Source organism: Pocillopora verrucosa, chromosome 9 (genome assembly GCF_036669915.1).
Source record: "Pocillopora verrucosa isolate sample1 chromosome 9, ASM3666991v2, whole genome shotgun sequence".
Classification (NCBI taxonomy): domain Eukaryota; kingdom Metazoa; phylum Cnidaria; class Anthozoa; order Scleractinia; family Pocilloporidae; genus Pocillopora; species Pocillopora verrucosa.
Genome location: NC_089320.1, coordinates 6,218,324 through 6,234,957, shown reverse-complemented (window position 1 = coordinate 6,234,957; position 16,634 = coordinate 6,218,324). Strand labels below are relative to the sequence as shown.

Below are 16,634 nucleotides of genomic sequence, written 5' to 3'. Positions count from 1 at the left end.
AATGTAAATTTGTGGAAGGGGCGTTTAGGACTTGTCAATATTCATCACAAAGGGGGAAGGGGAGGGGTTGGTTGGTTGATTGACAAGCAATTTTCTTAAGTCCCCCTTTATACACTGTTTTTAACGACAAATTCCCCAACGACTAGTCCCTTAATACATAGAAAGGAAAAACATAGAGGACTCTTTCAAGGGTCGGTTAACTTTATGTTTTCTTTTTTGTCCACCTGTTTTAAATAAGAATAAATGTTATATTATGGGGGAGCAAAGTGATTTGTAGATAAACTTTACAACCATCAATATCACCATAACCGTCATTTAAGCCAAAGGAACTTTCTTCAAATAACCAGCTGTTTTCTTTATCCTAGAAACAAGGAAAATGGATCCTCCATACAGAACTGAATTCCTCAGATTAACGGTTAGCTATCTGCAACAGGGGGACTTAGTTCAAGGGAAAGAGTCATTACAAAAAACTCACCAGTATTTCCAAGACTTGTTGCCAAGTGAGTTATCCAAACCCACTTTACAGGAGATAGAGATAGTAAACAAGGCAGAGAAAATATCGATAGAGAATGTGGCGTGGAGTCTTCGAAATGGAGTAATTTTGTTGCCCCAGACGTTCGTTAAGAACAACTTCTTTGTCTGCTTTGCCAATGTAGTTGGTGCTGTTGCTTTAATCACGATTTGCGTTGATATAGCTGAGAAAGTATTTGAGCAGTTAAAAGTGTACATTGAGAATGATAAAGACGAAGAATCAATTATTAGCCTTGGAGTTGCCCTTAACAACTTAGGTTGCGTGTATATTATCAAAGGAAGTTTTCAAAACGCAAAAGTTAGTCTTCAAAGAGCTCTTGCGATATTTAGAGTACTCAAAACAGGAAAAGAGTGTGTCACTTTCGAGGAGAAAATATTAACAATAGCAAACAACTTACGACTAGTGCGTCAGGCTCAAAGAAGTTATGTAACTGACATGCAATTACAAAACGATTTCCTTTCTAATGTAAACCGCTTTGCCATACAACCAAGAATCACTGCAGTTGTTGATTACAATGAGGCCGTAACCTCTTTGGAGAGCAGAAATCTTAGAAAAGCTTTGGACGAGCTCGAGAACTTAAAAGCATTTTGTGAAACAAAATTACACCTAAACAAGGGTTTGTTAACCTTCATTTTGTTAAAAATCCGTTTACTTTGTTTGATGCTTCAAGCTTCTAGTGGGACCACGACATTTATTGATTCTAAGATTTCGACCTTGCAAGGGCTGAAGGAACTTGTTGATGTTAGTACAAACTTTTCGTTAGACTTCTCAGTCACAACTGTGGAGACTGTGGCCGACATTCACCTTTATCAAGGTAATCTTGACCTTGTCAGTAGCTATTTCTCCTATCTTGTACCGGTTGTTCGTGAAAGATGTGGTGCAGATCACCCAACAGTTGCTTCTTTTCTGTCAAAGCAAGGACTTGTCTTCCTCCACTTGGAAAACTTCGCTCGTTCGAGGCAATGTTTTACCGATGCATTAGAGATTTTCACCGGAGCTTTTGGTGCTATTCACCCCGATGTTCTCAAATGCAATGCAGGTCTTGCGAGGCTAGAATGGCTCGGTGGACATGAAGAAAAATCCTTAACGCACAGTCAGACAGTTCTGGAAAATGTGGAAAGGATTTGCCAAGTTTCACTTGAGTGCCAATTGAAGCCAAAATTCATTGAATTGTCTTCACAAAGCGAAAGAACACCATCTCCTGATGTCGATCATGAAGAACAACTAAAACTTGAAACTCTGGTTTCTGAGTTGGCATAGATATAACCAGGGTTCTCAACCAGCATCAACCGAGTGATCTTGGGGATCGTCCAGGAGCACTCTCAGAAAGTGATGATTTTGTGGATTTCTCCATCTCCAAGGACTTCTTCTGCAAAGCTGAGCTTTAACTGGTTGAAAGCTGGTCTTTGTTTGTTTAACGTTGGAGTGGATCAAAGTGTCGCTTTTCTCTTTCTCTCGTTTACATATGCAAGTATGTTTTATGATCATTTGGATTGTTCTGAAGTCATTTTACTGAAAGTGATTTTCCTTGTGTGTCATCTAAAATCTAAGAAGTGTCAAACTTTTCTGAAAATTCAAGAGAGATTAAGAAAAGAGTTCGGACGGTTGAAGAGCTTCATTGAGGACAAAGCGAAGAGATTTGATGAACCGGAGAGCAAAATTATATTTTTTGACGAAAATACAAACTTGATGGTTGCTCTGGCCGTAATCCTTCGGACGTTTGTAGAAATGGAAATGTACGAGATGATAGCTGATGTGCATAGTCTATTGTCTTTCCTGTCAAACTAACAGTCACCTCAGGTAACTCATGTATTTCTCGTTGAAGAGCTTCGGTTTGCGTTTTTTAGTTCAAACATACAATGTCTTGGCAAAGAAGTTATGCATGACCTGATTTTGTTGACGCCTCTTGGGGTGATGAACAATCGAAAAGTCACTGACGTAAACGATGCAGATACTCCCTGTTACTCTCAAAGCAAGGAGCTTACAACATCTTTACGTGAAGATGAAAACTTTGGAGAAAGGAAATCGAGGCAAATTTTCAAAGCTTTGGCACTCAAAACTGATAGTAATCAGTGGAAAGGATCTCGCAGATTTCTTGTGGAGTGTCCAATATCTCGTGGAGTTGATATTTCAGCACTAAATGAAATAAATGCGTGGAGCATAAATGCAGTAGAAGACAGTCTGCCTCACTTGATCTTATGCAGCCCTCAGAGCATAGAATTGACAGCACAGTACTTCCTAGAATTGGAACTCTTAGCCTCTGCGGAAAGCACTCTTTCTTCGATTTCTGGTGATTTTTCCCTTTGCCACTCGTACTATCGGCAGCTAAGGATGGTTCAGGATCTGAAACGCAAACTCCGGTTCTCGTCAACACAGAAAACACTCATGAAGGAAGCCTATCATTTATCTTCCAAGACAAAATAATCGCGAATTTTCTATTCGGAAAGCTTTTAAAGCAAATTTCAACTAATGAAGGCGAGCTTGGTGAGGTTGTGAACGTGGTAGTCAAAGACAGCCAGCTCGTGTTGAACATCCAAGGCCCACTCATAAGGCAAATAGTAATTCGGTGCCATGAAGACACCATCAAAGTGAAAACCCACTTGATTCACTATTCTCAAAGCCGTAGAAAAGTTGAGATTGTCCGAGAAGAAGTTCCACCATGCAATTGTTCTCCTATTGAGACGGTGATCGCTGACAAAATGGAAAAATGTGCTCGTAGTTTTGGCATTCATTTCGAGACAAAAAGTGATGATGCCTGGTGTACTGCGTCACAACTGACTGGAAACGCTAGGGACATTTCAATGAGAGTAAGTGTTTTGAATGCAGCATTCATCACTGTAGGCATGAAACTTGTTTTTCAACCATGATGACGAATCCTTGTTATGCAACGATTCATCTCTTAAATGTAAAATCCAGCTTACCAATATAACAAAGTAAAAAATATGACAAAGTCAGAGTGAGAATGTTTTTTTTCTGCTAACCTCATTGATTTATGTATTACATTTAAGAATCTAAAATTTGGTTGTCTTTCAATTAAGAACAGCTTCTTTTTGCCTCATACCTCATAGCAGGATTAGAGGTTAATTTTTGGCTATTGTTATAGTTTTTGACTCGTTCTGTTTTTAGGAGCACCAGCCGCTAGAAATGCAGCTTAAAGCAGAACGTCCAAGCCCTATTTCTTCTCTTCCAACCTTACCTTCCAGACAGTCGTTCCTGTCGGAATCATCGACACAAACAGATTCCTTGAGTATTCCCTCAACATCTGATCTTAGTACTCAAACAGAGGTCAGTGACTCTTATGACTCTGGAAATCTAGTGGAGCCCACATCATCATCCAGTAAAGTAAGTTTATCACCATCATTACCTCCATCGTCATCGTCATCATCACCTTCATCATCATCACCTTCATCATCATCATCATCATCATCATCATCATCATCATCATCTTCATCATCATCATCATCCTCCGGTGAAGAAGGTACTGATGAGGTCTCCAGAAGGTCAAGGTCAGAGCCAGAAGAGAAAGTTAAATCCTTGGTGTATTCCGTCTATTCGTGTGGTTTAGAATTGGAGAAACGCGGAAGAGAAGTTCCAAATCTTGCAAATTCAGAGTTCAACTATAGTAGCAACGATGTAGAGGAAGGACAGACAAATCAACCACCACTCGTTCTGCCATTAACTTTGAGGGTTCAGACGGATGGAAAATTACGCAAGAGTAAAGAAAACCTTGAGAAGTGTATTCAAACCGATGATTGGCTAGGGAATTCTATGGATGATGAAGTTGATGGTGCAATGAAAAATGTTTCGTGTGAAAGTTCTGCAATCCAACATTGTCTTCCCTGTTATTCCTCGATGGGATCTACTGAACCACCTTTTCAAAGGGAAGGCGGTGTGACTGACAACCTTCCACGAATTACAGACCAGGTAGAACGTCATGGTGGTGCCGCTGCCTCAACCAGTTCGTGCAATGATGCCACGGATGAAAACCGAAGGAATAGGGAATGTAAAGTCGATTCGAAGTCACTGAAAGTTTCTCAAGAGATGAAAAACAAGAATCAAGAGTATCTATCTGGAAGAAGTCACAACACAAGGCCTGGGGAATTTACAGGCTTAAAGGGTGGAGGAAAAGTTCCATTTTTCTCTAACAGGGGCCGAAGCTACGAGAATCGCGAATCGGTTACTTACTGGAACGACAAGGACGCAAAGCCTGAGAAGGTTAGACCACAAGATGATATGCGAAACACCATAGATAAAAAAGAATCAAACTTCTTTGGTATAAGGCCTTGCTTCCTTGCTCGTCACTCAGATGACTGTTGCATTACCACTCCTATCGATGACATGGGGAATACGAGGGAAAACGCCATTGGAGGGTCTTCCAACACCTTGTCAGGGAATCAAGGGTCACCTTGTTTAACTAATGAGCAAGACTATCGAGCTACGTACTCCTTTCAAGCCCCATCGTTTCAGTCTGAAAGTTCAAATGTATCTGCTCACGCACAAGGTCCAAACCCTTACGGCTCCTTCGATCCTAACCCTTCGGTCGGCTGGGATCTACAAGTGCCTGTTCGTCCTCTACTCTCTCTTCCCTGCAACGGATCGGAGCATCTCAAAACGCTTTCCTGCGATGAACGGCGAATTGTAGTGATATCTCCGCATGCTTTAATGAATGGTTACACGCCGTTGGCGCAAACACCCCTTCTACCAGAACAAAGAAAAGTCGAGGATCAACGTTCTGATCCTGAAGTAAAACAGGAGAGAAAGTATGATTTTAAATTAATTAATGGAAATCCTGCAAGTTTATCTAATACCACTTCAATTACACAAGGCCTTGTCTCCCCTGAAATGGAAATCTCCACTCTACCACGAGCAGCCACTAACAGAAATCTGACATGGGAAACAAGAATACTTGCAGATCAGGACACTGCTTGCCAAGGGCCACCGTCTCTCTCAAATTGTGATTCGTTAGCTGACCTAGAGCTACAAGTGGCCGAAACTTGTTCCTTTGTCGAAAAAACCTTGAAAAAAAGACAAGTAAAGAAAAAGGCAATGAAGGAAAAAGAGCGAAGGAAAAAGAAGAGCGGGCCAGGAAAGAACAACAAGCACGTGAAGGAAGAGAAAGGGAGGCAAGTGAAACAAGACAAACGGAATGTAGGGATGACAGAGAGGAAGTCAGTAACCCGAAGAGCGGTGGAAGGGAAACACCTACGCAAACATCAGCTGGTGCTGAGGGTCGACAATGGCTCTGTGAACATTATAAGCGGCTCTGTCGTGTCAAGTTCCCATGCTGTGGAAAGTTCTTTCCCTGTCATCGTTGTCATAACAACTCTGGGTGTTCAAATGATAATTCCAAAGCAAGAGAGGCGTGTTATGTTGAGTGCTCGGTTTGTAACCATCAACAAGAGGTATTTAGACATATCATTTATTTGAAATTTCATAAGTGTGGAAATGGACAAGTAACATTTAGACTATATGTGAATTGCTTTTAATGCTTTCTTCTTTTTTAAGATCAACCAGGACGCCCAAACCTGTGCTAGATGTAAAACAAAGCTCTCGGCATATTTCTGCTCTATGTGTAAACACTTCACGGGCACAGACAAAAATCCATATCACTGCACAAAATGTGGTATCTGCCGGTAGGTGAAACGATATTCATGACGAAATTCCTTCTTTTTTGTTTGTTTCATGATATTCCTGCTTTCCCAAAAGTAAGGAAGTAATTGGCCTACTTCGATACCAAGTCTTACCGTATGAATGGAAAGAAAATTCTGGCGCCAGCTTCAGGGCGAGAGCAACGCTAAGTAAGAAAGATAGACGCCTTGATCGATACGAACATGAAATTTACCACTTCCAGTGTTTTCTAATCCGTCTTTGCGAAATCGTAATAAAAAATTGAGCTCGACTGAATATGAGTTTTTGTTTCCTCATTGGCATCAGGTTTCCTTTCATTAGATCGAATCGAGTAGAAATGTAGGGTTTTTACTTTGCATTAGAAATTTATTTTCTTTACGAGTCATGTTAAGTTTTGCTCGAGTATTTACCTGCGAAGTAATGTTCCTGTTTTCGTTTCAGCATTTTCAAAGACCGCTCCTTCCACTGTGATGTGTGTAACGTCTGTCTGGACAAACGGCTAGAAGGAAGACAATCTTGTCGAGAAAATTCAGGACATGATGAGTGCTGCATCTGTTTGGAGGTAATGACCTACTCTTCGTACTAAATGTTGCTGCAAGGGGATTTCTCTGTCTTGTTCGTTTCACATCTTTTCTCGTTTGTCGCGTCTACTTGTTAAATGACTGTCAGTGTCTGTGGATTTTGTCATCGGTTGTACGGTATGATTAACATTTTGTGTTCTCATGTCGTTGTGAAGTATCACGTTATTTGTTGTTTATGCCCGATTAGTATGAAGCAACTGCACACTTTTCACTGCCGTTAAATATGGATTCCAATAAGGTAAATGTCTCTTCGTGTCATGGAACGTTTTCCTTTTTGCTAGTGTAAGAGTATAGATTTCAAAAAAATTGTCTAAAGACACGGCACACAAAATCGGCTCTACAAGAGGAAATATTGGCCAACAGCTTTTTTCCTTCTGCTGTAATTATAGCCTTATTATCGACAATGAAGGTGAAATCTGGTAAATGCAATGTTTGAGCGACAAATCTAGCAACATACTAAGAGAGCATTTTATTTTTTCTCAGCAATGTTCTTAAGACAAAGAAAGCGTTTTAATAGAATTGTTCAAAAAGAAATGATTGTAAAAGTTAAATTGATGGATAATACCTGCAAATACGTTTACTTAATGAACGTTTGGAACATTTATTTGAAGGACGCATTCAGCGGTTGTCAAATCTTGCCATGCTCACACAAGGTTCATAGAGAGTGTGCCATTGCAATGATTCAGAATGGCGTGTAAGTATGCTTACAAAGTCATGATTTGTTATGAATTAACTAACATAACGAAGAGAGCGTTAGTGCTCTCTTCCATTTGACGGTATCTTGTTAAAATTCTGAATCGGATTTGTAGGTGGAGTTGTGGCAGAGGCTGAAGGGGGCTGTTGCCTGCCTCTGTTCATCTCTCGACTTCTAGCTGCGTGAACTGGAGCGTCAAAATCAAGCATTGTTTTTAGCGTCTTCTTTCCTTTCAAGGAACTTGTCTTTGTTTCAACTGAATCTTTCATTGATTTGTGATGTTAGCTTCTGACTGGCTGTTGTGAGTAGCTGGGTTTTGGTCTAACGACACTCGAGAGAAAAGCTCTCTTTGCATGCAGCCTTGGAACAGTTCTGAATCCACAGCAAGCTGGGTCGATTGGGAGTTTTGCAGTCTCTTATAGTTTTACCCGTGATTTTACGGTGATATCGACTTGAATGTTCTCGCGTTTAATTCAAACAAGTTTAAGTTCCATTCGCCCGAAATATTTCCTTTACATTTGCAGTCGTAGCTGCCCAATTTGTCGTCATCCTCTATACAGTTAGACGAATGGCAACGAGTGAATGACAACGTCCATCCCAGGCCCTTCTCTTCTCGCCTCGTTGATGAAATAGAGAGGACTCTGTGAATGGAGTTGAAAGGATGTTTTTTTTAATTTCTTCTAGATAATTTTTAGGTGTTCAGAGTTTGTTGACCTTTTAGCATAAATTCTATAACAGCTTTAGTACTTAAATTCAATGGAGTTGTCTGATTGTCCTGGTAAGAAGGCACTACCTACTCAGAACTTCTCACGCCCAGACGATCAGACTACACAATCGTATCTTGCCCCAAGTTTAAAATATATATTGTACTATCTTTTTTAGTTTCATTGATCGGTACGTTTTTACATAAGTGTGACATTTAGAATTCGAACAAATGTATTAGGTTTAGGTGTGTGAAGTGCAGGTGATATGTAGGTCTCCAGAATCAAACTATCAAAACGTTATCGCTACTTGTAAAATATTGAGTTTTTTCACCGACAACCCAGAATTTAGAGAGGCAAGTTAAATAAGTCGTCGATGCTGATCTCAAATTTCGCGTATAGAAAGCCTGGCTTAAGATTTCCTTAGGTATATGTATCCAGGATATTGAGTTGCTTCGGTAATGAAAGATACTCTGGCGAAAAAAAAAAAGCAAACAAACAAGAACAAAACAGAACTAATATCGTCGATTATTCTAAACGTATTACTATACAACACTGCATAAATTCTAAAATGACTCGATTTATCCCAAGGGGCTCTTTCCTCGCAAATTTTGGCAACTTCGCGGGTCATATTCTGAGATCTTAATCTAAGGAGTAGTATAGCGGGCATTCGCTCAAAACCCAGCCCGTTCTGTTTCGTTTTCATAAATTTTTTATAGTTTGAATTTCAAAGCTATTGATATCTGAGAAACGGCATTTTCGGACCAATGACTACCGGAACTTTCAGTAAATGGGCTCCTGAGCAATCAAAAAGACTAAATTTGTAAACTAGAACGTAAAATTTTGCATTCAAAATTGAACAACTTCGCGTCTATGAGAAACGATGAGAAATTCAGCGTGAGTTCATCGCTTATTTTGGGTTGGTTGCTGAATTGAATCATTCTATATGGCACAAAATTGAGTAACAAATGATCCTATAAGTTAGCTTTATGAAGAATACCGCATGCTTTTAGTTAGTTCCTTGTTCATAATTTTTTTTTAAAAAGCTGTAATCTCAAATAAATTTACGAGTTCCACCGTATTCTTGAATTGAACCTTTTAGTCACGTGGTCGTCGTAAAATAGAAATAGTATTGTGGGCATGAAGCCATGCTTGTAAAGGGGTACCATAAACTCCTCAAAATTTATATCGAAATCATCCGAAGCTCCCAACTGGCTCTGAGAGTTAAGAAATAGAAATTGAGAAGCTCATGAGATAAATCTTCGGTTCAGGCCACGCTCAGACGCTCTATCACTTGGCTTACAGTCAGCTTAGTCAGGCTGTTACTGAGCTTATATGTGACACACATCCCGCAGTCTGCTAGGAGCAACAGTGTCGAAAGCTTCGTGTGATTTAATATTGTAAGAAAGATGTTGGGTCCAATTTTGTTTCTTCGTCCACTCTCGTAACACTGGAGGCGAAAAACATCTTTCCTCATTTTACTACCCAGCTGAAGATTCATCGACATTGTTGATCCTAGCAGTATAAAGTAGTGACTTAGCTCACCTTGGAGTCTCTGTGGCTCAGTTGCAGAGCATCAGGGCGCGAAGGTCTCAGTTTCGACTCTTCATGACTTGGCGTTTTTCTTTGCCCCATGCTTGTGATCGAATCAGAGAAAGAAAACTTTACTCATGTACTTATCCAAAAAAAAAAATTAATAAACAACAAGAGATTTCCAGATTAGAGGGTGTACAATACTGCAACAACTCATTGAGAGTTATATATTTCTTTATTTTCTGATGTCAATATAATTTTTTTGGGGAAACTTTTTCTGGTTGCTTAAACCGTGCAAACAAAGAAATTGCGGTGCATTGCTGAAAATGTCAGGCTTGTTGGTTTATGTTGGGGTGAAAATCATGCGATTTTAGATGTTTATTATTTGTGGTGACTGGCCTGTTATAAAACCGTAACCATTACGCTATTATCTCCGTAAGTAAATATGTTAGTAAATAAGCAAGCAAATAAGCACGTAAGTAAGTTAAAAAGTAAGAAAGTAAGTAAAAAGAAAGTGTGCGACTTTTCGAAAACTTTTGAAGCAATCTAAAGAGTGAGACCGAAAACTCCTCGGGAATTACTAATACCGCGTAGTCTCGCTGAATTCGAAAGTTGTCTCGCTAAATTCGAATTCTTCGCTGGTGGTGCAAAGCGGAGGGCTAAAGGCGTCGTAAGGATGAGAAATAGGTTATTACTGTAAAGTCGATGAGAATTACTTCGGTAACCATTTCTGAAAACTTTCGATTTCGTTCTTCATTCCCTTCTTTTTTCTTTTTTAACCGTAAGGCCTCGTATCCTTCAATGAAGTGAAAAAACTAGGAAAACAATGGTAACTAAAATTAATATGAAGTCTCCCTGGAAAACACTCGAAAATTAGGCCAAGCACAATACATGTAAAAAAAAAAATCAGTTTAAATAGTTATGAATAACATTTCACGGAAAGAGGGAGTTGGTTTTTCTCAACCGAAAGCATTCGGTCGATATTCCGGGAAAGTTGGCCGTTTTCTTGCGTTATTAAAAGAAGCATAAACTTAAAATTTTTGTCAATTTTTGTAGGTGTTCGACACAAACAAAGGCTTTTTAGATGTTGAGGGCTCTCGTCGAGAACCTGACCACCTTCGCGGGCATCCTTCGGGAAAAAAAATTCCTTTGCGCGCTAGTTCCACTAAAATCCTAGCAAACTATGCATCAAAAGAAAGCTTAATAAATGCAGTTTACGATAAAAATATAATTTAGGCGACTTTTCTTTAAGGAAGTGTCAGGAGCCGGTAAGGCGTGAAACGACCGAAGGTTCTTCAACTGAATTTATCGGGTATCGAATGCCGCAGCACGAGCAATATGGCTGCATAGTCTTATTCTCAAGGCATCAGTCAATAAATAGTGTCAGGCTTTTTTAGATAAGATATCTGCATCTAAAATTGGAGTAGCTAAAAATATGGGAGGCGTGTTGCGTAAATGGACGCAACGAGACAACTCATCACGAGCCTCAGGTAAACGGAAGTTCAAATATTCGAGCTGGTTGGTATGGTGTGACGTCATAAACCGGCTACGTTCCATCATCGCCTTGACAGCTTGTATTGATAATTGCTTACAGTTCCTTTGCAAAGACTGTGACAACGAATACATCGGACAGACCAAACGTCAGTTTGGGATACGTTTGAAAGAGCATCAAGAAGCGGTTTTCTTTTTCAAAAAAGAAAATCCAGGTTTATCGGAGTACACATGCCTAACTAACCACACAATTGAATGGGATAAAATTATCACCACTAATCGGCGTTACCACCAGCACCATTGATTGGCATATTAACTCCGCCCACGCTCCTTTAAATCGTGATGATGGCGGCTTACTTCCTGACGCCAATTAACACCTCGTCAGAAAAAAGGCAGCTAATTAGTGATCGTATAAAAGGACCTCTTGTTGCAGCGTTTAGATCACCCCTAATGAAGGCACTAGACAGGAGTGTCGGAACGTTGGGTCTATGAATTGTAACTTCTTCGGTTACATTCATTAAATCTGTAAACCAGAGTAGCATCAAACTATGTCTGCTTACAGTAATCTGAGTAATTGCTTTATTTTGTACAATATCTCTATTCCTGCATGTTTTTTTTAAGGGGCTGGATCGGCCTATTGACATTTCGAGATTGGATTTGATGTTAATACGGTTAGGCAAAAGCGGGAAAGTTTAGTTTCCCACGGTCGAGTGCACTTATGCATCCCTTCGAACTTCGAAGGGTTGAATTGCTGCACTCTCCTTCTACAGATGAGGCAAGGCAATGGTTTATCTTAAGTTTCAAGGTATGTGACTTAAGGGTCAGCAAATTTTTTTCAAGTTGCCCGTTAGTGGCACATTTTCCAAGCGAGTTTTTTTACGGTCCAGCTATCGGATTTGAAAAATGGTGGGAGCTTGGATGGCCGATTTGTTCAGAACAAAGCAGTGGCCATCGCCTCTCTATTTGGAGTTGTTTCTGCCATCCTCCAGTAGAAATTCAAAGAAGGAGAATTGGCGAAATATCGTTGGTTGATCGATAAAATAAATTCACTTTAAATCAGAACTAAGGCTAGCAGGACTCGACCAAGTGAGGACTTTCGTGAGGAGCTGAAAGATGCTCATGATACATCCGCAGCTATCGGAATTAAAAATGATCGACTAAAAGCTGAGCTCATCAAGCGCAGAGTCAGCTAGAATCCCTATTAGAAGAAATAAAAAAAATCAGTCAAGTTAGACAAACATCAGAGTTAAACAAAATTAAGGAGAAGGATGAGAAGGTCACCAAGGATGCGTGGACATCGATCAGCGATGTTTGCGACAGATTTCAGGTCCACCTCGCTGATGTAGGCGCAAGTCAGGTCCACAGTCCTGAGGTGGGGCGAATGCTCAGTGACATCGCTTAGAAAATTAGAATTAACAGCAGCAGCCCGCTGCAAGCGTTGGAAACAATGCTGGGATACAGTGGCCCTCAGTTTTTGCAATCTCTCACAGTACCAGACTGGACCCCGCTGTATTTCAAACTGCAGTCGAGGATCCCGGACCAAGCCTGGCAAACGTTACTTAGCATTTGCAAGTTAGGACGAACCGCGTAAGTCATAACGATTATATTTTTATTAAGATTGGAAAAAGTGTATTTGCTGTCTTATATTTTGTTGTGATTATTAATTTTAATTAATTAATTAATTTTGAGCAAGTCACCTCATGCCTAGAAGACAAGGAAAACTTGTGAGTTGCAACAATTTTTAAGAAATTTTACAATGTCACATTTTTTTGCTCTATAGGGAAAATGTGGAGGCCCTAATAAAAGATATAAATCGCCAGAAGGATACCATCAAGAAAACTGGAATAGTGGTTGATGGAAGATGCTTTAAAGTTAAATTTACAGGTTATTTATGTCTTCCAATCTTGACTCTTTATATTTTTTTACCTTATTATTATTATTTTTTTGCAATGTTTTTATGTTACATGTCTAGCCATGTTATAGTATTATTGAATCTATTTTATGCTTGGCAGTGTTAAAAAATGTCTAGGAAAGTGGTGTTTAATATAAAGTCTACCATTTGAGATCTGTGGTATAGCTATTTAAACTTGAACTTGATATTATCTTCTTGTCTTTTTTGTGACAGTTACTCTTGATTACAAAGCATTGATAATGCTACGCAAGCGAAAAGGTTGTGGTGCCGACAAATATATCGATAACCTTTGCAACCGACGATTGGACACAGAGCGCTGTGTATTCTGCAAAGTTATTAGAGTAGGTTATACCTGAAATTGCTAAATGACATGCATCATAGCAGAATTCTACAATAACACAAAACATACTCAGGTGATAGGTATTTGTGATGAGTTTTTCTACAGTGAGTGGGAGCTTTCTTTGTGTTGACTTTATGGAAAGGCAGAAATTTGTCCATAAAAATGAACATATTTTATCTTTGGTGAACAGTGATTAGATATAATTTATATTATAAATTTCCTCCTTAAAGTTTTATCTATAATTTAGTCTCTTCGCAAAATTCATCGACCAGTATAGTTTCGTTGCCTTCGTCTGGAGGGAATTCGTTTTGACTTGTTCCCCTTACACTATTTTGTTTTCTGAGAAATAAGGCTTGAAAGCTTTGACGGTATGGCCGCATTCTCCAGGCATACAACAACGGGTTTAGGGCAGAGTTACTGTACAGAATCGGGATGGACAGTCGATAACCTGCAATGCACCATTTTTGATGAACACACTCTTTGCAGTAACGCCGGATGGTGGTGAATAACCAAAACGGAACGAGAGTAACGAAGAAGACAAGAATTATCAGACAGGCAGTCGTCATTAGTTGCTTCTGCATCTCAGCCGATCGCCTGGATATTTTTTCTTTTTTGTAGAGTCTTCCATGTCGATATTGCACTATAAAATAAGCAGCCGAGTATGTGAAAATAATCGTGAGAAGTGGTAGGACAAAAATGAGGTAAAGAAACACAACATCGTACAAATCTCGCTCCACTACCAGCTCCAGACAGCTTGTAACAATGGCTAATATCCAACTCAGCACACAACAGAGGATGGTTTTTGGGATGTTCAGGGAGTTACGATAAACGTACGGGAAGGCAATAGCTATGAACCGTTCAACCGCAAAAATGATCATGATACAAACACTCGCGCGCACGGTTATCTGCGAAACGATCTTGGCCTGAAGCATAACTTTTCCCACTTCCATTCCTTCCAGAATATGTGCTATTCCAACATCCACGGCGGTTACACATCCCGTTAGAAAGTCTGCTATGCCCAGAGAGACCACAAGAACTGCGGTGGCGTTGCGAAATTTCCTCAGCGGGTCTTTGTAGATCACGAACAGTAGGATGCCATTGGAGATCGATATCAACAACGCGAAAAAGAGTAGTATGCCTCCGTTGATAATAAAGACATGGGACTTGAAGTCTTCATTGCCTTGATTAAGGGTGGCAGTCATCCTTACCAAAGTAGCGGACGAAAAGGTAGAGACCTTTCTATTCAGCGACAGGCGACAACTGACGTTAAATGCGGAAATTCAATGTATACTAATTGCTTGTGGTTTTCATGAGCCGTTTCGTTCGTTCAAATGGAATTCAAAAGTTGCTATCAGTTTCAAATATCAAATTTCCCGACACACCTTCGTTTGTCGTTATTCCTAGAATGTTTTGGGGAAATCTGACGAAAATCGGTCAAATCTCCATACCCTATTAATTTGCTCAAAGTGGTTGTATTCCTTCAAAAATCAAACGCGAGATTTTAGCTCATCTAGGATTCGCAAACAACTCGCGCCACTCCAGAAGATTATCTCGCCTCCTGAAACCGCAAACCGATGGAACGGGACCTCCTGGCGTTAATGACGGTGGATTAACGTCATACGACAACAGGATATTGTGGTTTCTAAAAGTATGTCTTCTGTTAACCCTTAGATCACAAAAGCGGAAAATGAAACTTTACCACCGGAAAGATAGACAGACAGACAGACAGACGTAAAAGACTGCTGGCACTATCGATCTACCTAATCTGTCAAGACCTCTGAGATTTATGGCTTTCAACATATGAAAATCATGTGTGCACTGCGGTTGAAGAAACGAATATAGAATCGAACCTCGTAGTTATGAACATTACTGAACTAGTAGTTGAAATAAGGCTTAAAAAAAATCATGACCTTTGCGATACCGGTGCAAAGCTCTACCAACTGAGCTAACAAACCTCTGAGATTGTTTGGAGGTTATCGCAAGTTTTCTGAGTGATGAAAACTTCAAAAACCAATTAAAACCGGTCGAATAAGACTGGTTTTTCTTAAAGTGTGTCTTCTGTTAAACTTTATCTTTTGGTAAAAGAGATCACAAAACATAAGCGAAAAAAGAATCCTGCAAAACATTAAATGAAAACTGATTCCACCGAAGAAGTAGGTCTTCCGCTCTGTTATACCCACATAAACATTCGCGGGGCTTCCCCGTTTAAACATGAAAGTCTAATTAACCATGACGTCAACATGAAGTGAAGTCTTAAAGTGTGTCTTCTGTTAAACTTTATCTTTTGATAAAATAGATCACAAAACATAAGCGAAAAAGGAATCCTACAAAATATCTAACGAAAGCTGATCCCACCGAAGAAGTAGGTCTTCCGCTCTGTTATACCCACATAAACATTCGCGGGGCTTCCCCGTTTAAACATGAAAGTCTAATTAACCGGGACGTGAACATGAACCGAGCCAAAACCCAGCCGGTATTTCAATTGTTCGTCAAATTATTCGTAGCCCGCTCTCCAGTGCTGGTACCTACATCAACCAGATGAAGAAACGCAATTTGGAAAGGCTATAGGGCTAAGTTATGGAAATCTCATTAACATCATGGACGATATACTTGTTCACTTAAACAAGACTCAACCTTGCACCGTCTTCGATGAAAGTTTCTTGAGCAGAAATCACGATCGTAATAAACAATAGTTATACAAAATGGTTTATAGAACATTGCTACCTCTCGATCGAACAGTGCACAGTGTGTACATAGAATAAAGACAATAAAATTTCGTCTGTTTTGCTAACTTCGTTTGCTACATTGGTCGAGAAAATCGCAGGGCTAAAAGTTACCTTAGGACGAGAAATAGAAGAGTAGTGTAATCTCCAATTTTATTACAGATTCACTCTAGTAGATTACAAATAGACAATAAATTTTAGTATATTATCACTACAATAAAGGAAACAACCAAAAGCAGTGAGGTCCTGTGTGTCATTTTTCCTCAAGTTATAATTTATATTTCTGTCCTTACAAAATAGGAGCTTGTTTGAAATAGCTGTATTATTAATGTCCACTAATTAATTACATTGAACAAAACTGTAACATCTCTTATGAACCTCCTTCCAGATAATGAAAGCAATTTTAACTTAGATAATCTAGTATCATAATGATCATCAGACTTATAGTGATCCATCTGATGGCTCTTCGCTGGACAGCCTCTAGTTTATCAATGTTGCA

At 39.6% G+C, this 16,634-nt stretch overlaps 1 protein-coding gene and 1 pseudogene across 1 annotated transcript; one reads left to right on the top strand and one right to left on the bottom strand.

The window, feature by feature from the left end:
- Positions 1–376: 376 nt before the first annotated feature.
- Positions 377–12,180, top strand: LOC136283372 (uncharacterized; annotated as a pseudogene).
- Positions 12,181–12,764: 584 nt separating this feature from the next.
- On the bottom strand, positions 12,765–14,889 carry LOC136283381 (adenosine receptor A1-like). Its single transcript, XM_066172174.1, has one exon. It carries the CDS (start codon positions 14,612–14,614, stop codon positions 13,649–13,651), a length of 966 nt encoding a protein of 321 aa, XP_066028271.1. The 5' UTR covers positions 14,615–14,889; the 3' UTR covers positions 12,765–13,648.
- Positions 14,890–16,634: the final 1,745 nt, after the last annotated feature.